The sequence below is a fragment of the Hibiscus syriacus genome, unplaced genomic scaffold, assembly GCF_006381635.1.
Source record: "Hibiscus syriacus cultivar Baekdansim isolate YM2019G1 unplaced genomic scaffold, ASM638163v2 tig00110655_pilon, whole genome shotgun sequence".
NCBI classification, from domain to species: domain Eukaryota; kingdom Viridiplantae; phylum Streptophyta; class Magnoliopsida; order Malvales; family Malvaceae; genus Hibiscus; species Hibiscus syriacus.
The window spans coordinates 311,164-333,131 of NW_024062815.1; the positions used below are offsets into that span (position 1 = coordinate 311,164).

General features: G+C 34.7%; 1 protein-coding gene and 2 pseudogenes across 2 annotated transcripts; all 3 read left to right on the top strand.

Annotated features, from left to right (window-relative positions):
- The first annotated feature begins 2,662 nt into the window (after window positions 1-2,662).
- LOC120137252 lies at window positions 2,663-12,751 on the top strand. 2 transcript variants are annotated; one of them, XM_039153053.1, is made up of 24 exons: window positions 2,665-3,154; window positions 3,235-3,306; window positions 3,432-3,475; window positions 3,567-3,678; window positions 3,801-3,872; window positions 4,335-4,397; window positions 5,006-5,083; window positions 5,169-5,261; window positions 5,636-5,755; window positions 6,223-6,309; window positions 6,466-6,675; window positions 6,759-6,806; window positions 7,199-7,438; window positions 7,521-7,627; window positions 9,915-10,159; window positions 10,344-10,412; window positions 10,507-10,571; window positions 10,682-10,851; window positions 11,016-11,094; window positions 11,466-11,721; window positions 11,891-11,939; window positions 12,123-12,231; window positions 12,309-12,371; window positions 12,507-12,751. In XM_039153053.1, exons 1-24 carry the CDS (start codon window positions 2,837-2,839, stop codon window positions 12,585-12,587), a joined length of 2,850 nt encoding a protein of 949 aa, XP_039008984.1. In that variant the 5' UTR covers window positions 2,665-2,836; the 3' UTR covers window positions 12,588-12,751. The 2 variants fall into 2 exon arrangements, 1 of the variants encoding a protein (XP_039008984.1); XR_005517421.1 differs by lacking the exon at window positions 12,507-12,751 and having other exon boundaries at window positions 2,663-3,154; window positions 11,891-11,935; window positions 12,309-12,374.
- A 1,048-nt stretch (window positions 12,752-13,799) lies between these two features.
- On the top strand, window positions 13,800-16,850 carry LOC120137258 (annotated as a pseudogene).
- Window positions 16,851-18,878: 2,028 nt separating this feature from the next.
- On the top strand, window positions 18,879-20,387 carry LOC120137265 (annotated as a pseudogene).
- Window positions 20,388-21,968: the final 1,581 nt, after the last annotated feature.

The window sequence follows — 21,968 nt, forward strand, 5'->3', positions numbered from 1 at the left end:
AGTCGATGACCGATGGTCGACGTCGATTAACAGCGGTCGGCGAGGCGACAGATCGTCGGAATCTGAGTTGCCTACGGTTGAAGAACAACCTATGAACAATAGAGAGATTCTCTCTCTTTTCTGTTTGATCGTGTGAGAGGGAATAAGGGAAATGAGAGTGTTTTATTGGAGTTGGCATATATATCAACCCGTTTTGGACGACCGACTCGACCCATATTACGCACAACCCGCGTGTTTTATAAAGAATTAGGGTAAAATACCCTTTTGGTCCCTTGTCGTTTTTAAGGGTTATTTTAACCCCAAATTAAAGTTACATCTTAACATTGCTTTGAAATTTGACCACCCAATTTGCTTTTTATTTCAATTTAATCCTTTTATTATTATTATATTTTATTATTTATTTTGTTATATATATATTTTTTTATTTTATTTATTTAACCCTTCTTATTATTATTATATATAATTATATTTTTATTTATTTCTATTTTTTGTTTTTATTTATTTATTTATATATATATTATATTTTCTTCTTCTTATTATTATTATTATTATTTTCACTTTACTAAATTGTTCTTCATTATTTTTTTTATTATTATAGTTATTATATATATTTTATCATAACGTTTTTGTTTATTTATTTTTACTATATTATATGTATACATAACCCACACTCATTTATTAGCTAGACCCTCCCTCATCATTTTTTCCTTCCCGTTCACCAAACTTATATTTTCTTTTGTTTTATTTTCTTTTCTTTTCGGTGGAGTAATTGTTTTATTTTTTTTTATTTTTTACTATTTATTATTATTATTTTACATAATAGTTATATATTTTTGTTTTTAATTTTTCATTATTATATTTTTGTTTATTTATTTATTTATTTATTTTTATTTATTTCATTTTCTTTATTTTTTGTAGTTTTATATTTTTATATTTACTTATTTTCTATTCCCTTTATATTTATTTTGTTTCTTATTTATTTATTTATTTATTTTTATTTATTTATTATATTATTATTATATTCTTTATTTTACTTATTTTTTTTATTTATTTTTACTTTTACTTTTATTTTTTTATTTTCTTATCTTTATTTTATTATTTTATTATTCTTTGTCTTTACTTTATTTTCTTTTTTATCTCATTTTACTTTTTTCTTTTATTATTTTTTATTTATGTACTTTCATTATCTTTTTCATCTAACACGTTTCTTGACTTTTTAAGAGTACACTTTTAAATCGATCGGATGTAAATAATTTGGGATCGTGTTTTTACCTTTTAATTTAAAATTTTGATTTTCTTAATTAAAGACAATTGGAAATTACGTAGTACCGAAAGGGCAGTTCAAGGGTGCAACCCTTCCTTAACTGTAATCGACTCCTGAATCCGACACATCTTTGGCACGACGTAGATCAGGTAAGAAATAAGGTATCCGATCAACCCATTTATTTTAAAATAAATGATAGGTGACGACTCCAATCCGTTTTATTCAAGTCGAAGTTCAATTTCGGACCCCCCGAAAGACGGTTTCGACATCTATATATTTTTTTTTCAATTAAGTCATTGTTTTTATTGAATAAAATATTTTTTTATTATTATTTTAGGTTGGGTGAAAACTTATTTTGGTCAGATCAAATCTCAGATGGAGGACTCCTTGTTCTCGAATCACATCGGGTGAATCAAAAACCCGACCCATGTCAATCCCTACTTGTCGGCCCAGCCTTCCCCTGCCACACAGCCCTTGAATTTTCTAACCTAAAAATGTAAATAAACAGTGATGTTGGTATATAATTCGATTGGTTTCGCTTGATTAAAAAAATAGACTAAATTACTAAAACCACCTCATAAATAAATTTCTACATCATCTAATATAGACTATGAAATAAATATTTACTAATCGAATTTATAAAATTTAAATTATTTTGATTTTTATTTAAATTTAATTATAAATATTTATAATATTATGATATTATTTAATTTTAATTTAGACCATTTTATATAATTATATACAATGTACATATGTTTCTCGATATATTTTCATATGCAATATACATATATCATACAAAGTTGTGAGAACTCAACTTAATCTTAAAATTTAATCTACTAATTATTATAAATTTTGAGTTATTACCAACAATCAGTTGGTCTTGTGGGATGAGACATTAGATTCTTTAAGTAAAGTCAGAGATTCGAACCTTGATATTTGCTAATAGAACAAATTAGGTTGAGAGGATCGCTCTTACCTTTGTAGTATCTGATCTGGATTATTTGATCAATAGATTAGATACCAGTGATTAATTTAAAAAAAATTAATTATTCAAATTTTATTTTATAGCTCGACTCAAATATATATTTTTTTAATTTAATTAAATTTATAAAATTGCCAGTCATCAAATCAAATCAAATTTTTTAATGCCAAATTGCATTTAAAATTTTAATATTTGTCAGTCAAATTTTACTTATCCCTACCACGTGAAAACGGGAAAATAACAACGAAGATGAATTATGAGAAGTACCGGAGTTTATACAGCAGTTACTCCAAGATAACTAACTGATGACTGATTGTAGCAACGGTGAACTCCCAAGTATTATGCGGCCCAACTCGGTCTTCACTTTTTGGGGTGGTTGAGAAATTAAATAAAAGTGTAATCATAAAAGCACAACGAAGAGATTCCAGGAAGAAACAAACGAATCGAAGTTCTGTCACTGTGCCGCCGGTTATCAAATTCTTAATCAAAATAAAGAAGAACAAAACAAATTGCCCACCAACTTCTTTCGTTATTTATACTATGTTTTAAGATTCCTTTCTCTTCATCTACGAATCCTTCCTCTTTCCCCCATGGCGTCCCTCTGTTATGGCTCCAGTCGCTCCTTACTGGTGCTCAACAACCCATGCCGGAACACCACATCACCCTCTCTTCATCCCTCCTCGAACTCGCTTTCTGGGTTCACCCGGAAACTAGTTACTGCTTCTTCTTCTTCTTCAAAAACTGTGGGAGTTGGAGTCACACGCGCCACCGCTCAGGTGGCGGACGCTGTGCTGGGAGGTAAAGAGGATACAAGTCGGGTGTTGAGAGTTGGTGTGATATGTGGCGGTCCATCGGCGGAGCGTGGGATTTCCTTGAACTCTGCTCGATCAGTGCTTGATCACATACAGGTCAACCCACTTCACTTCAATTCATTATAATACTGAGTGTCAGTTCACACATATATAATGCTTATTGTTTTTAATTTCAGGGAGAGGATTTGCATGTCAGCTGCTATTACATTGATGATCATCTCAATGCCTTTGCAATATCCTCTGCTCAGGTTTGTACTTTGTACTTTCAAGTAATGGTGGTAATGCATGTCAGCTCTATTCTTTTGTTACATTTTAGTGGATAAATTTTATCACTGATTAGTCCCTTAATTTTGTGACTAAATTACTTCTTTAGGTATACTCGAACACTCCTTCGGATTTTGATTTTAAGCTCGAAAGGTGAGCAAGTTCATATTACTACTACGTTCCTAATTGTACACTAATATAGAAGTTGTCTTGAAAGGTTATTGAATTTCTCCATCTTTTGCAGTCTTGCCCAAGGTTTCCAGTCTTTGTCTGAATTTGCCGAGCATCTAGCTGTCTCGGTGGACATAGTTTTCCCTGTAATACATGGTCGGTTCGGTGAAGATGGTGGCATACAGGTACATTACTATGATTCTTTGTTATCAATTGCAGACGAACAATTTTTTTACTTTTCAGGTTTTCTATTGCACAGCATGTTAAATAATACAAGTATACTTCATGTTATTGACTGATTATTCAGGAGCTGTTGGAAAAATATAATGTTCCATTTGTTGGCACGGGATCCAAGGAGTGTCGACAAGCATTTGACAAGGTTCAGGAACTTTATTTCTCATATCACCATGATTAATCTGTTTCTACTTCTTGTGTAAGCCTAAGCACCTAATGTAAACTGGAGTTAGAAACCAGTGGTCTTGCATATTGTAATTTGTTGATTAGACTTGCTATATCTGGGGATGCCGAGACACTTATAACATAAGAATTTATCATGTACATTTGATCATCTGCAATTTAGATAACCTGATCAGTCCTAGACAAGGTATTGTATTGTTGGCCTAGCTGCATGTGGTAAAAAGAACATGCAACTTGCTTGATGATCTTTACTTAATCCCCTGTTTATAAATTAAAGGGAGGTCCTAATAAATCTTATCATTCGCTATTGATATGTAACTTAAAGTATACCCCGACTCATCTAATTCCTAATAACTCTTACAGATGAGGGTTAATTGGCTGTATTCTGTAATGCTAATTCTCTTTTTTCTTTAATTTATTGCAGTATGATGCCTCCGTGGGCCTTGGCAAACATGGATTTGTAACAGTACCAAGTTTCTTAGTGCAGGTAACTTTCTTAAGATTTCTTGATTCTTTTTTTTTAATTCGTCGTAGATACATATTCAGGCTTTCATGTGTATAATCGCTGCAGAACACAGCATTATGCACAGATGTGCACATTTTCAAATGTTTGATATATATGTTTATTGGGTGATAGCATCTCTATTGGCTCATATTTGGCTCCTGCTATATTGATTCTCAATTATTTTTACTTCAATCTTATTGTTCCTAAAGATGATTTTGGGAGGTTATTGAAGTTCTGAAGTGCTTTACCTGATTCACTTTTACCTACATGCTAAGATACTTCCTTGAACTATTTATTTATAAAGCTCTATAGTTGCCTTCTTTGGTGGAAAATTTTGATCTAGATGTATATAATGTAGGAAATTCTAAGCCAAAATCAAATATTCAGAAAACCTGGTTAAGTTTGCGACATTTTATACATGTGCTGCAGTAAAGTTATATATGATCCCTGTATCTAAAAGCCGTCTCTTTACTTGTATAGTTTAGAACTGAGGAAAACATTTCTTTTTAATAGTAGAACTTGTATAAGCATTTTGGAAGTAAATGTATCTTATTGTAATTTGCGCTGTTGAAATATTGAGGGTGTTTTAGGGAAATGAAGTGAATCGAGATGAATTATCCGAATGGTTTGCAAGCAACCATTTGGACTCTAACACCGGGAAGGTTGTGGTAAGTCATACTTTCTGCTCTACCCATAGTGTGTTAATTTGACATACCTTATGCCTTGAAGTTTAATGATAACATATTTTTCTAGGTCAAACCAGCAAGAGCAGGATCAAGCATTGGTGTCACAGTTGCATATGGAGTTGAAGATTCACTTACAAAGGCCAATGAAATTATTTCACAGGTATATCCGGTTTTCATACTCAATATTAATCTGCTGTTATCATCTGAAATCTAGGATCCAGCCAATGCATGAGGATGCACAAGTAAGTTTGGTTTATATAAGGCCTCACTTCCTATTATCCTGAAAAATTCTTCTAAATATGCAAATACTTTTGTGCGGTATATTGTTTTGTATTCTGTTATCTTCTATCAATGGATAATTCGAGAGAATTTTCATTTCTTTTGGAAGAATGAAGTAAAACTTGAACATAATCTTTCTGTTGAAACTGTCCTGAAGTTTCGACAAACAGGATTGATTAATTCTTGACTTAGAAATGATCCTTTGAAGCTGACATTGCTGTAACTAATGAATTCTGTTTTCTTTTTCATGGAAAGGGAATCGATGATAGAGTGCTCGTTGAATTATTTCTTGAAGGAGGGAGTGAATTCACAGCCATTGTTCTTGATGTGGGCCATGGTTTTGATTGTCAACCTGTTGTGCTACTGCCAACTGAGGTAGCCTAGATACTGTTGTTTCTTACGTGAACTTACCATAAGATGGACTATACGCAAATACAAGTTTTCTATCATTACGTGTATTCTTTGTTTCCACCTTCTAGGGGGGGAGTCCCTTGAAAATTGGCATGAGTAATCTTATCACGTTAGAGGCTTATTTTGAACCATTACTTTTCAAAGTTTAACTGTTAGGAGCTAAACTTTGACTAATAAAGAGTGAAAATAATTGTTAGAATTTCAAAGGAGGTTAGAACATATTCAAGTACTCCTTCGATATAAATTTTTATCTCCATGGATTTAGTTTTTGGTCATAAAAATATCTTATACTTTTCATCCCCACATGCTTCTTATCTTCATAGATTAATATCTTGAACAATTTTTTCATATATAGTCTTGGATGAATGAGTAATTCTTACTCCAGCTTGGTCGGTGATTCGGTATTTAACACAATGGAATCTGTGGCCCAGGTGGAGCTTCAATTTCAAGGTAGTGGTGATTTAAAGGAGAAAGATGCAATTTTTAATTATAGAAGGAAGTATCTTCCCACACAACAGGTCTTTCATTACTACATCCCTAATTTTCTATCTAGATACACTGGTCACACTTGCCAGACTAAGAATGAGTGTATAATCTTTATGGTTTTGAGTTCCCACATGATAATTAATTAATATGATTGTCTTCTTAATTCAAAAATATTTCTGTAATTCAAGGTTGCATATCACACTCCTCCTCGTTTTCCTATTGAAATAATTAAAACTATCCGAGAAGGGGCATCTTTGTTATTTCAAAGGCTTGGATTGCGTCATTTTGCTCGAATTGATGGGTGGTTTTTGCCCTCTTCCACAAAAACATCAGCTGCTTCTGAAGATAAATTTGGAATGACAGAATTTGGCACAGTTCTATTTACTGACATCAACTTGGTAAGATCATCTTTGATTTTTACTTTACCTGCTGGTTTGAAGTTCATTAGAACTCGTAACGAGTTTTCCTTATTATCTTTCAGATTAGTGGGATGGAACAGACAAGTTTCTTGTTTCAGCAAGCTTCAAAGGTACTTCTGAATAAAAATAGAAGTTTTGCTGGTGTTTTGTGCAAGCATTCATTATAGCTTCTATATGGCATGGAAAAGATCTATCATATGTCTGGCAATGGCCTGTAGAAGTAACCCCACTTAAATGTACCGTGCAATTAGAAATAACTTCTTTAGGTAGCAATCTTTTGTAGTATAGAGCCAAAATTTACGGTCTATTGAGCCCTTATGGCTACTTTGTATGATTATGAAATGACTTATGGTATTTAAAAGTATGGAAGCTTTTATCCTATCTTTATGGTTCATCGGTTCTGACTGATTTGCAGATAATATTGCATGAGTAGAGTCAAGGTAGGAGAATTTTGTGATTCATTACTTGTTCTTGTGATTTGGTACATGCAACATTTTTCCAGGTTGGATTTTCTCATTCGAACATTCTGCGAAGCATTATCTATCGAGCTTGCTTGAAGTTTCCTGAGCTTGCAACATTTAGTAGTAAATCAGGTCAGCTGCAGAAAAATTCAAAACCCTCAAAGAAAGGGCATCAAGGCTTTCGTAAAGTCTTTGTAATTCTTGGAGGAGACACATCGGAGCGGCAGGTATCCCTTATGAGTGGAACTAATGTTTGGCTCAATTTGCAAGGATTTGACGATGTAAGTTGGTGACATTTATATTATGATCCAAATATTTTATAGGTATGGCACTGTATGAGATATGTAATGTTGGTGTCTACAGCTTGACGTAACTCCCTTTTTGCTTGCTCGCTCGATTGGCCATTCATCTACTACAGATTCAGATAAATTGGACCCTGATTTGAGCTCCATTGAAGTTTGGTCGTTACCGTAAGTATAGCTTTTATATATCTGGCCACATCATATTTTCTGATGGCCTCTCCATTTTCATTTTTTCTCATTGCTTGTTGATCTGTCATGGTAGAAGCTAATCTTGGAATTCTGATTATTTCACTTATTGGTTGGTCTCGTCATATCTTGTTAATCTAATTTGACAAATGAAATTATCTCTCTCTCACACTGTAACACCCCCAACTCGTATCCGACCCGGATACGAATTTGAGGTGTCACGTTGACTTTTCAAACCTATACATTTGTAAAAACTAATAAAGAATTTAAACTTTCATTAATATAACGCTGACCATTTACATAAGTACGACCAAAATATTACAAAACTGATCATAGCATATGTAAATTACACCTGTTACATGCCAACACTTTTACACAACAAAGTACATACTGTGAATTTACTTCTGATCTGATCTTTGAGTGAAGATACGCTGCTCTGCAAATTCCTAAACTTGATCCTCCTGCTCCTTTGAATCTACGTGTAAAAACGCTTACACGCTAAGTCATAGACTTAGTGAGGCATAACATATAATAAAGAATTTCTATAAATATGAGCAGGCAATTAACTATCCAATGATAACTATACTTATCATAAGTCCACTATGCCATATATGAATCAATATAAATCATAATAACATGCAAACATGAAAACATATATATATATATACTTGTTACATCTTTTATAAGCCCATGTACATTATTGAGAACTCAAGGTATGTGAGTACTTTGAGGTTGTGCACAAAGGACCTATTCATATGTTCCGAAGAACATAGGTAACTGTCCATATGTCCCGAAGGACATAGGTAATCCTGTCTATATGTCCCGAAGGACATAGGCAACCCTCGACTCTTGGCATGTCAACTATACATATAGCTCTCATGTCACATATCATGAGTACTATTGTTATGTTGCATATATTCATGTATTTCTATCATTTCTCTTGTAATCACATGTATGTGTAAACATCTATCTCATATCATATCACATACTTTATTTGCATATATACACTTTAATCAAATAGCATATATCAGATCATATAAACATATAACTCATGCATGTATATGTACATAGTAATTATCTCATATGCATGTCCATGATTACCTTACCATGAAAACTAATATAGGAAATAGACTTATCACAAGTCTTGTTTCTATTAAACTAGATCTATAGTATGCACTCACCTGGGCCTCACTTGCTATCGAATATTCCTATGGCTTAATTTCTCTTCTTGATCAATTCTAACCTTTCGGTTATTCCGAAACTTGTTTGTGCTCGATATCTACATAATCATATATTCCAATTATTATAATTCAATCCTTAATTTCTTAATCTAAAAGAAAAGTCTATTTTTAATTTCCCTTTGAAGAGGTATCGGTACCCACTATAGGTTATTGGTATTACCCTAGCTGAGGGTATCGATACCAAGACGGGTATCGGTACCGAAATTACATTTGATATTTCTCTGGTATCGATACCTCCCTTATGGTATCAGTACCTGTGGTATCGATACTACCTTCCAGGTACCGATACCCTTACTCCTTGCCCATATTTTCCTTTTTAAGCCCGAAAATCACTCCAAATCAACTTAAATCCTTCATAACTTAGCTCCCTTAATACCCTTAACTCAAGGATACATACTCAAACAAATTTCTAGACATTTAACACATCTTGATCCTCAAACTTTCATCCTCCATATGGAATTTAAAAATCATACCAAATTTTCTATTTGTTCTAAATTCAATTCTATCACTTCATATCTCTTAATTCGACCATTGACAAGTCAAATTTAACTTCCAATTCTACTTATCAACTCTATTCCAAGTTTTCATTCAAAAACTCATAATCTTTAATCTCTCCTAACTCATTCATTCTTTGATTTGAAGTTAACTTAAGCTTTCCTTAAGTTTAAGTATCACTTAAGGATCAAAAACCACTCTTAAATTCACTGAATAATTAGTTAACAATAAAACTCACCTTAGCCACTTGGTTCCACGGTTGGAAGAAAGAAGAAGATGAAGAGAACTCTGGAACTTTTCTTTTTCTCTTTTCCTCATCCCCACGTGTAACATATATATCCCATCTCAACAATTATCTTGATGGTCAAAAGACCATTTTTCCCTTCAATCTTTTCAAATTTATCAATCAATTCTCTTAAATAAAATTCCCAATTAAGTCCTTAAACTTTCAAATTTTCATAATTTGAATCACCAAATTTCAAAAACTTCCATTTTAGTCACTAACCTGGTTTTTTGGGGCGTTACACACACAGTTACTCCCTTGTGTTGAGGCATACAACGGAGGAAGTCCTCGATGCATGCATGGAGGCAATTGAGCCAGCTCGAGCTGCCTTGACATCTCACTTAAGAAACCAAGTGATGAACGAACTCGCAGAAGGTTTGACGAAACATGGTTGGTTTACTGGTTTTGACATAGCTGATGAGCTACCAACAAGATATTCACTGAAGGAGTGGATCCAGTATGCCAAGGAAGTCCATGCAACAGTTTTTATTGCAGGTTTTGTTTCTTAGCTGTTTCGTTGGAAATGCTAAATGATTTGCCATGTATTCCATTTCTTGTTGCAACAATAGCCTAATTCGGGTATTTGGGAAATTCTTAAATTATGCTGATATATTATCTTTTTTAAAAAAGTAGATCCATTTCAGCTTGTTTTCAATGACCGAGTTAATGTTAATTGCAGTGCATGGAGGCATCGGTGAAGATGGCACACTTCAGTCTTTGCTTGGTGCTGAAGGAATTCCTTATACAGGTTCATCCTTGTTGCTTCTTGTATATCAACGTTGCATTTGTTCTTTTTATGGTTAATCGATTTTCATTTCTTTCGAATTCTCTTTCCTGCGAAGGTCCTGGCATAACGGCTTCGAAGATTTGCATGGATAAAGTCGCAACTTCTCTGGCTCTTGATCATGTATGTAAGCAAATATTACATATTTGAAAGTCAAACAGCGTTTCTTTGTTTCATTATCGGTTCGAATAGATTTTTATTTACTAAGCCGCTTAGTTCGTGGAAATTGACAGCTGAGAGACCAGGGAATTCTTACCATAAACAAAGATGTGAAGAAAAAAGAGGATTTGTTGAAAATGCCCATTCTTCAGACTTGGAATGAACTAATTTCAAAGCTTCAGTGTGAAACATTATGCATTAAACCAGCGAGGGACGGATGCTCTACTGGTGTTGCAAGATTGTGGTAGGTTTATCTTTCTTGTTCAATGCCAAGCGCCGACTTACCTTTGCCATTCAACTATGAAATTTTCATAATCTTCGTATCAGCTAGAGCTACGTCATTCGATACAAGAGTCTTTGGTTTTATTCATTATTATGATTCTGATTCTAATCATTTCCTACATGCAGCTGTGCAGAGGACCTTGCAGTGTATACAAAAGCCTTGGATGATTGCCTTCTACGGATTCCTCCGAATAGCTTTTCAAAGGTATAAAGCATTGCTTCAATTCATCTGCCCTCAGATCAGTAGATTTCGGGACTATTGAGAACCTTTAAACGGACTGCAAAAGATCTAGGAAAGTGCCATACTTACAAGCTGACGTTAACCAGAAACCGTGAAAAATTCTGGGGCAATATGTCACACAAACTCAAAGCTTTTTTCTCCTCACTGCATAATGAGTTGCAGATATTATATATGCATATACTTTCTTAATTGATTAGCATATGCAACAAGTGATAAATTTTTCGAGCAATATGCTAAGTTGGGTAAAAACTTATTTCACTTGCATATTACATGTCAAAAATATTATTTGTGACCTTTTATTAAAACCATTCGACTTCTTTTTGAACAATGCGTAGGCACATGGAATGATTGAGATGCCAAACCCTCCTCCAGATCTCTTGATCTTTGAACCTTTTGTGGAAACAGATGAAATTTTTCTTTCATCCAAAACTGTTTCGGAAAATTCGCAACGCCTTCTATGGAAAGGACACAGCCGCTGGGTAGAAGTAACGGTTGGTGTTATCGGTAAACGGGGATCAATGCACTCGTTGAGTCCTAGCATAACTGTCAAGGAAACCGGTGACATTCTGTCACTCGAGGAGAAATTCCAAGGTTTGTCGGGCTGTTTCATTCGACTTAGTTTGCATATTTATCGTGTAATTAACGAAGTTGCAGCTTTCAACAGGAGCAAACTTTGTTTCGAATAATGTTCGTGGATATATATGTATATGTATTATATAGCGTGCGTTATCTGTAATAATGATAAAGTTTTGCTTAACAGGTGGAACTGGAATCAATCTGACTCCTCCCCGGTATCGATTATTAGGTTTGTCAAGTTTCCTCCTTGTTGAGAGTTCAATATGAGATCCATCTCACTTCAGTATTGGTGTATTAATTCCCTCTTACAGTAATGTATTATTGGATTTCTGATACTTTTGAAGGCAATGCCATGCATTTCCTTTTCTTTTTCATGGAATGATCTTTCGATTGAATTAGTTTTCTTCTTCGATCAGTAACGAGGCTTTGGGGCGATGTAAACAACGTATCGAACTAATTGCCAACACCCTGCAACTGGAAGGATTTTCAAGAATCGATGCATTTGTTAATGTTGACACTGGAGAGGTAAGTTCTTCCATCGTGCCATAGAGTGCGCTTGACTGAGCCGAACAAAGTTAAGATGCGGATCGATCATGTTGCAGGTCTTGATCATAGAGGTCAATACAGTGCCCGGAATGACTCCTTCCACTGTGTTGATACATCAGGTAAACGCGTGCTGCCCGAATCAGCGTTAAATTTATGTTCAACTAGGTATTGAGAGAATGAGGCCTTGTTTATGCTTCAATCTATGTCATTCCTGGCATATCTAAGTTGTTCCGGTGGCACGATATAATATTCAGGCACTGGCAGAGCAGCCCCCTGTATATCCTCACCAGTTCTTCCGTAAACTACTCGATTTGGCATCGGAGAGAGCGGAGTAAAAGCCGTGGTCAACGACGGTCGATCAATGGATGGATCTTCCTAGTACTTTGGGTGCTGGCTGTTGAAGAATGAGGAGAGAAATGCAATTGTGAAAAGTTAAATGGCCAAGTTTGTTATGTAGCCATAAGTAGATGATGCACTGAAATTTGTTTTTATTTCCTTCTTTTCTCGTTTCGTAATTATCTTGTGATATCATAAAGCTTCATAAAATGGAAAATATAATGTTTGGTCAGTTCGCTCTGCATAATATTTTTGTCAATAATTGGCCACATTTCATTTCATTTATTAAATTAATGTCATCTACTAAGATGGCAGCATTGGTAAGAAAATGGCCAAAATGATTTAACGGTCCAGTGATCAAAATAATTTTCTTTAAAGTGTAGTGATTTCAATGAAAATTTTTAGATTTAGTGACCAAATAACAACACCTTTAAAGTTCGGTGATAGTCAATATAATTTACCCATAATTTATTATAAACAAAAAAAAACACTTTCATCTCGTTGGAAAAAAAAAAAGGGAAAACACACTCCATCAACTTTTGCGAGTTGCTGTCGGTCTATCTTCGAAATCAAATCGAGTTCATTAGAGGGAAAGAAAATTGTGAATGCAACAAACGGTTGGTCTAAGTGATAAACAATTTGATATCGTTTAAGCAATATCCTTATGTATGCAGAAAATCCTCATTTGGAAACTCACTTATCAAGACCATGTGTGCGATCCTGGTTGGTCCAGATTATTTTATTTTCTCTATTTCATTTTTAAAATATTCATTTATTTATAAATATTAAAAAAACTATTAATATAGCAAATAATTTATTAAAATTTATAAGAGTAAAAAGTAAATTAGAGGGTAAACTATATAGCTAGTCATCTATCTATTCGCACGATTTTGTTTTGGTCAGTCAATTATTATTTTTAAATTATACCTCATGTTATGTTTTAGTTTCATTTTAGTTATATGTCGTTAAAAATAAACAGAACTATTGATGTAATGTTTTTATTTTTTTTAATGATGATGTGTCATTATCTTATGATAACATGTCAGCACCACGTGAGTTTTTTTACGGCGAGTGATCAAAATGAAAGTAAAATATAACAATGATTATGATTTAAAAAATTAATTAGGTAGCCAAAATGAAACTACATAAATAACTGGGTGACTAAATAAGTAGTTTACCCAAAAAAAAAAGGAAGGTGATTGATTTTGTCTTCTTTATTAGGACACAACTCATTTTCACTAACTTGTTTTTTCCTATTTGCATAGGTTTAAATTCAATTTATGGGAAAATGGCTGCCCAGCGCAACTAACATGCTTCATCGTCTCGCAAAAGTCACCTCCTTCAACGCAGCGATAAAGCCCAAACCCCCAACGCAGCCGCAGCGGCGGATTATCAGTGAAAACAAACCCAATCCCTAGAAGTAGCTGGAGAGCGACAAACCCAATCCCAAGAAGTAGATGGAGAGCTCCAGCGCCACTCAACGCCTGCCTCTCTCCGAGGTTGTCTCCGATTGCGTCAAGCGGTGGTTCAAAGACACTCTCAAGGAAGCCAAAGCCGGGGACGTTAACATGCAGGTTCGTCAGTCAAATGTATTATAGCGGCTATGGGATTCCCCGAGATGCCCAAAAGGTTTTTTCTTTCTTTCCTTTACCCTCTTATTAGGTTCCTAAAGCTTTCTTCTTTTTGTTTCACTTTGGATGGGATTTAGGGTTTATTCTTCTCTGTTATGATTGCTTTGTAGAATGTACAAAATTTACTGATGAATTTTGAAAATTTTCCATTTTTATGTTTAAATTTCATTATTATATAAAGAAAGTTTCAAGCTTTTGTCTTTATTTTATGGGTTCCGACATTAACTTAGAGCAGCAACAGGGTTTTGGATTCTTCTTATCTTATTCTTAATTGCTTTGGTATATTGGGATTAAAGGGAAGAATTTGGATGACAAGGGCATCGAGGCTGCGCCCTTCGGTTTGGAAAGTCAGCGACAAGCATCCAGGTTCACCTCTGTAAATATCAATATCTTCATCACCTTGTTATTGTTGACTGAAATTTAGTTGATAGTTGATTGCTTTTGATGTTTGCTCTGAGTATTTATCAGGTTATAATGCAAGCGATTCCGATTCGGATGAAATCAAGGGCGATTCTTGAGTTAACATACTTTGGTCTCTGCGTTTATAACATTTAGAACTGTGAGTTGCCTTAGTGATCTGCTTTGTCCTTTCGATTAAATTGTGTTCTTCAAGTAGTGAATATTATAGAATAATAATCCGATAATTCAGTTTTAGAGCCCCTTATCATTCTCCTTTGGTCTTCTTTTGCTTAACTCGCATTTTTTCACTACACTGAACATTGAATAAAAATAGTCCTAAGTTTTCCTGCCGCCGATTCAGTTACACAATTCAGTTCTCCATCCCTAACTTCTGGCGTGGATTTGACCTCAGAATGCTGAAGATGCATTTTTTTTCTTTTAATGTTAGATTTAACATTTTATTCTTAGGCTTGTACCTGGTCCTTTTATGTAGTATTTGAGCATGGATCTGCCACAAATTTACATCTTGCTTGTAATCTAACTTTAACATTCTCTTATGCCTATTCAGCAATTCCTATACCCCGGGAAGTGCATAATTGGTTATTTATGTGTTTCTCGACACATTTTATTGAACCTTATGTCCTATCACAAACTGTACATAGAATCTCTTAAATTAAGGCTCGCTCTCGTCTACCCTTTCCTCTCTCATGTAGTCGCACATTTCTCTCCTACCTTATATAGTAGATATGCGCGATCCAAACTGGCTTTACTCTGTAGTAGAATAGAACCAAGAGCTTTCCATGCTTGGTTATTTCATTATTATTTGCTACAAATTCACCTAAATCTGTGCATGGTTTTGAATAGAAATAGAATTTCCTGGACTGTTGCAGCACAAGGACCAAGCATTCCCTGTCACAAACTTACAATTTTGTAATTTGAGTGATGAAACCATTTATATCTTCGGTTTGGACTATGGTCAGACTGAAATTCCTTTTCTTCTGTTAGAAGATGTTCGTTTTACGTGGTTTGGTGACACTTATTCTTGTGTTTGAACTAGCCACGGATTACGTGTTATATTTCTCCTTATCCCACTTATAGGACACTTCTACTAGGTTGATAATAGGAATTGTTTAGTGGGATTACTCAACTAAAGATGGATGGGAAGAGCCTCAATTACCTTACTCATTTACGAGCTAACTCGTATGCTCTGTCTCATTTCTTTTGAGGAATGTAGCTAAAGGGGAATGCTGGGTTTTAGTTGTGATAAGTCAAACCGAGCTCTTCATGTACTGGTGGCTCATTAATAGCTTGATCAAGTAGGTTTACTTCTCTAACAAGCCGATACAATCTCAAGCTTCACTTCATTTATAGAGATCTCAACATAGGAATGGCAACGGGTCGGGTTCGGGGCGGGTTTTGCTCGCCCCGTCCCCCCGAAATAAATCCCCGACCCGACCCGATCCCCGACGTGTTTTTTATCGGGGCGCCCCGTCGGGGATTTTTTTGCCCCATCCCCGAACCCGACCCGAAATATTATACCCGAACCGAAAATATTATATATAATTAATATAAAAATATATATATAATCGGGGCGGGGCGGGGATACCTTTCCCCGAACCCGAACCCGACCCGAAAAAATCCCCGAAAAAATCCCCGAAACCGAACCCGATATCATTCAACCCGACCCAAACTTGACCGGGTTTCGGGTTTCCCCGTCGGGTTCGGGTCATACTGCCATCCCTATCTCAACATGTTTGAGCTAAAACAAAGAAGAGCCCTATTTTATTCCCTCAAGCCATTTTTGAGACGCTCAACAGATATGCAGCTGCTTTATGTGTTCGCACTTATATTTCCACCCTTGCTTAAGTGGTCTCCGGGCGGAATCTAAGTTCACATTTGCAAAGCTTCTGATAAACTAGGTAGAAAGCTCATTTTGATTCTTGTTTATCACTTTTAATCAGTCCTAACATTTTGCATTCGATACGTAAAAGCGGCGCATTTACATAGTTGTCGCTGCCGGTGCTGTTGTTGATTGCATCTCATCTGACTGCAACATGAATTACTTGATGCATGATGAACCTTTTAGTCCTTTGTACGGAAAGTAATGCCTTTTGTGATTATGTGCAGGGTTGTCGTGGCTGTTTTGTCTCCTTGAATGTTCCTGTGCTGTAACAATATTTTCTTTTAATTTTCCCCATAAATAGTGTTTTTTTAGGTGTTTGGTTTGTTTAAGAAAAATTACACATGGCATGTGTTTATCAATCGTAAGATAATCTGTTGATGTTGTCTTTAGACGCTGTTGGATTATGATTTTTTGAAGGAAAAAAAATAAACTATTGTTAAAATTTTGGGTAAATTACGTGTTTAATACCTAAATTATCAGTTTTGATCTGTTTTAGTACTCAAACTTTTGATTTTTTTTCAAAATCATATTTAAAGTTTAGTTTTTGTTTCATTTTAGTATTCCGCCATTAAAATCTTTAGTTTTTGTTTCATTTTAGTATTTCGTTTAAAATCCATTTTAGTAACTCGTTTAAATTTAGGTTAAGTTCTGAAAAAATTAAAAAGTTTAAGTACTAAAAATAGTCAAAACTGATAATTAAGGTATTAAATGTGCTGTTTTTAACGCCAGATATTTAAATGAAATGAAAATTAAATGTTATGTATGGTTTTAAAAATGTGAAAGTTTAGGTATCGAAATAGATCAAAACTCGTAAGGTATCATTTTATGCAAGGGGTTAAATAAAAATTTAGAAGAGATTGAACTTATAAAATTTTAGGGTCGAAAACATACTATCAATTGGAAATGAACAGGAAAATCTAAAATTTCAAGGACAATTATCTCTAAAAAAAATCTAAAATAAATACTATTTAAACGTTTTTTTCTCTAAAAAAATATTTCACCTATAATATTTTATCAAAGAGCCTTGAAATAAAAACATGGAAACATTCAAGGATTATATAACAAATTAAGATAATATAATATTAAGATGAGCTAAGCAACCCTGCTTTGTGGTGGATAGGGATGAAAATAGGCCAGGCCAGATTAGGTTTTAATAGGCCTCAGCCTAGCCTACGATGAATTTTGTAGGTCTGAGCTTGACCTGTAGCCTGTCAAAGGCTTTTATTTTGGTTCGGTCTGACCTGTTTAAAAGTCTGGCCTGTTTAAAAGCTTGTTTCACAATAAACATTTAATATTCATTTGATAGTTATTTTTACTAAAAAAAATAACACACCTATAATAGTTTAAACAACCCTTAATATATAATTTGATTTAATTTTTAATCTAACGTTAATTTAGTTGGACACATATATATTGGTACCCAAAAAAATAATATAAGTATTTTAAACACTAATTTTTGTCCCACATACCTGTCTGCACAGTACTCAAGATCAACATCATACATTGTTGTTCCCGACGCCTACACTAGCACACCATCAAATTGTTGCCGCCCAGGCGTCCATACTCTCCATGCTCCATTTGTTGATATTCTATTTGTTTTAATGAATATATAATAAAAATGAATGAAGAAATGCTGGGGGACCCGCTCGTGAGAGATGATTGGAGGGGAGAGATGAAGAGAGAAAGAAACGGGGAAATGGAGTTTGTTTAGTTTTATGTTTATATATTATATTTAGGCTTAATTACCTTCTAGACCCTATAGTTTAGCCAAATATTTCTAGTTTAGTCACTAATTTTAGAGTAAAGTGTCTATTAAGTCACTCTAATTTAGGTGCATTTTACAAAGTAGTCACTCTAAATAGGTCGGCCTATCATACTTATAAGGCTTAATAATAATCCTAAGCCTGAGCTATTTAAATTAATAGGCTTTTAAAAAGTCTGAGTCTGACCTTTTTATTAAATAGGTCAGACCAACCAGACTTTATGTAGGTCAGGCCGTAGGTCTCTGTAGGCCGGTCTGGCCTATTCCTAACCCTAGTGGTGGAGATGGACTAACTTAGCAAAACCAGGTGGATGCAAAAAGGACCGGCTTGGATTTTTCCTTCATAAATAATTAGGGCTAATTCTACCTAACATCCCTAAACTACTGTTTATGTTATATTTGGTCCCTAACCTTCAAAATATATTTGCTGGTTTCTCAAAGTATAAGGCTATAAGCATCAGTATTGATTATGCCCTTCTGTTAATTCAATTATCAATGGAAGTGTTTTTATTTTTAATTTTGAATTATGTTTTTATTTTGTTTAATCAGTTCGATTTGATTTAAGCCAACACCCTTCTGATTCTCAATCTATTCCATGGCAGCTTCTTCTCATTTCATGCACATGGACACCGTTAACCAAGCCGCCGCTGCCTGGCCGGCGCTTCAAGTCCCGAACTTCAAATCATTTGCTCCTCCTCCGTTGCCAACCTCCCAAGCTCTTGTTTCCCCTTGTTCTGCTTTTAGTCCCACTGATTTCCTGGACTCGCATGTATGCTTCTTAATCATCTCCAATTGAATCGCTATTTCATGTTATATAAATGGTAATTAACTCTTGTTTTTTATGTGTTTACAAGGCGTTTGATTTCTCTATCCAAGTACTCAAACCGCAGCCGAGGCCGCCACCGTCGACTGACATGGTCTCGGTGGAGCAACCGGCGTGGAGTTTCGGTGAGACCGTGAAGCAACAACCCGAGTTGAATAACAAGAAGGTTGAAGACGGGTATAACAGGAGGAAATACGGATAAAAGCAAATGAAAGGGTTCAAGTTCACGGAGTTATTATTACAAGTGCACGTACCCGAATTGTCCCACGAGGAAAAAAAAATGGAGACTTCTTTGGACGGACAGATAACCGAGATTGTTTACAAAGGTAGCCATAACCATCCCAAGCCTCGATCGACTAGAGGTCCTCGGACTTCGTCGTCCGAGATATCAGATCGATCGGTCGGCTCCTTTCTGTTGCAGGATGAGACATCGGTTCCGTTGATGAAGACGAGTTCGACAGAACTTCAACAACAAGTAATGGTATGACATCAACGAAAATGAACCCTATTCCAAAAGATGGTAAGCTTGGCCTAGACGAAAACAATAGACTCGCACCATTGATGTGTCCGCTCTTGGTTATGGTTTTATGTTCTTTTGCAGGAAAGGTGAAGACGAGATCGACGGTATCGTCGGTTGCGGTAGCAAAGCTGTGAAAGAGCCAAAAATAGTGGTGCAAACGAAGAGCGATATCGACATTCTTGACGATAGGTATAGGTGTAGGAAGTATGGGCTGAAAGTAGTCAAGGGGAACCCCAATCCAGGGCAATTTCATTTACTATCCACCTAATTGTGTACTGATAGGAAATTGAATGTGTAGCTGATATTGTTGGTGTTCATCAATGTCTTGCAGGAGCTACTACAAATGTACCATGATAGTTTGTCCGGTTAGAAAACACGTTGAACGAGCGTCCCATGATTTGAGAGCCGTGATAACAACTTACGAAGGGAAGCACAACCATGATGTTCCGGCCGCACGTGGAAGCGGCTACGCGATGAACAGGCCTTCAACCACAACCGTGAACAACGTTAATGCTCCCATTGCCATGCCTATTAGGCCTTCAGCTGTCCCCAGTCAACCTAACAGTATAAGTTACACCAACTCTGGAATTACCTTGGACATGCTGCAGCACAATGATGGTGGCTTCGGGTTCTCGAGATCGGGAAAGCCGATTGGCTCCTACATGAGCCAAATACAATTCTCGAACGGGGTATTCACCAAGGATGAACCCGGCGATGATTCATTTCTGGACAGATTCCTGTCTGGAAAAGGGAAATACTGAATGTTCAATACACAGAATTAGTGCATTTAGTCATTTGTTTAATAAATAACCTCTTTAACTTCAACACTGTTGTCTTTTTTCACATTTTCTTTTGTTGTGTGTTCCCATAACTACAAATACATAGAACATAAAACAAAAATATTGGGACAGTTGGCATATCCCATGGCACAGAGAAATAAAATTTGACGATCTCACGGGCGATCCAAGTACAAAAAAATCGAAATTGAGAGGAAAAGATGTGAATACTTACAATGGGTTCCTTAAAAAATAACAAAAGCAGCAACGACTAATGGTGATCACAAACGGTTTGAATCGTAAGCCTCCACGAAAAACATCTCGGCCTCTCTTAGTTCACCCGATTAAGAGAAAAAATTTCTTCTCCCAAAATTAGTTTTGAGAAAAATGGCTGAAGAAAAAAGTGTTGTTAGACCTTACCTCACTTTTAAATATCTCAGTTACCCTAACCTCTTAAGGATTTTAAGTTATTTCGAATTAATAAAAAATCTTATTTAATTCATTCAAATTAAATATTCATTAAAGACTTATAATCTGAATTATAATCTTTAACGTTTATTTAAATTTTTATTTATTTATTCTGAATTAAATATTTATTAAAAGAGTTGTAATTAAAATTATATTTTTTTTAATCTTTACTTGTTATATTCGGGATAATTAAAATCATATGTATATCAAATATACATATATTAACTCTAGATATATTTTAGTAACATACAACAAATTGTACATATTTGCTCATTTCAATCCTAGGGTGTGACTATGTAGGTTCTTGTAACGTTAGTAGTAATTATTAGAACAATTCTAATATTGCATACAATAAGTGACATCTAGTAATATATCATTGTCACATAAGTTGCAAAATATTATGATTCGACATATCATCTTCGTGATTAACTCTTTATGTATTACATCTTTTGTCATTTATATCTATAATAGGCACAAGTCTTGAAATAGTCACACTTGTATAGCTCATCTATTGTTTCTTGATATCTAGAGTAAACTATAATAAACGAATAATTTGTGATATCTCATATCAACTTATTCGAGCATGGCTATGCATTTCTAATCTCACTCAATCAAGTAGCTTGTGATATATTTCCTATTATGTAGAAAGGACAAATCATATCTTAGTCATACGCACCCACTGCATATATCGAAATATATTCAATAACAGTCTTTATAATACAACCAGTTACGGAGCATGTTTAACTATATCAAAACATACAACAATATATGTTTGGATAACATTGATCTCAAGTCTTAGAATCATACATATAGTCATCACCATGAGTAATGTTATGACCCTTACATAATAATCCAAGACATATGCTCATGGTGGGTCAATCCAATACATTGTTCTCTAATAATATAATCATGTATCAATTCTGACATCTTTATGTCAATGACAACGCGTTGTCATCAATCAAAAACATGTTAGTCTTAAGTGTATTATTATTGCTCATGCCCATAATAATACTTGACTATGAATCTTTTAATAATAATAATAATAATATTATTATTATTATTATTATTATATGAACTTTATTATATTTCAGTTTATTT

Excerpts from the sequence above, each read along its gene's own strand:
- LOC120137252 (XM_039153053.1), top strand. The coding sequence starts at position 2,837 with ATGGCGTCCCTCTGTTATGGCTCCAGTCGCTCCTTACTGGTGCTCAAC. Across the intron at positions 3,679-3,800 it reads GTGAAGATGGTGGCATACAG|GAGCTGTTGGAAAAATATAA; the intron begins GTACATTACTAT and ends CTGATTATTCAG. Across the intron at positions 11,095-11,465 it reads CTCCGAATAGCTTTTCAAAG|GCACATGGAATGATTGAGAT; the intron begins GTATAAAGCATT and ends AACAATGCGTAG.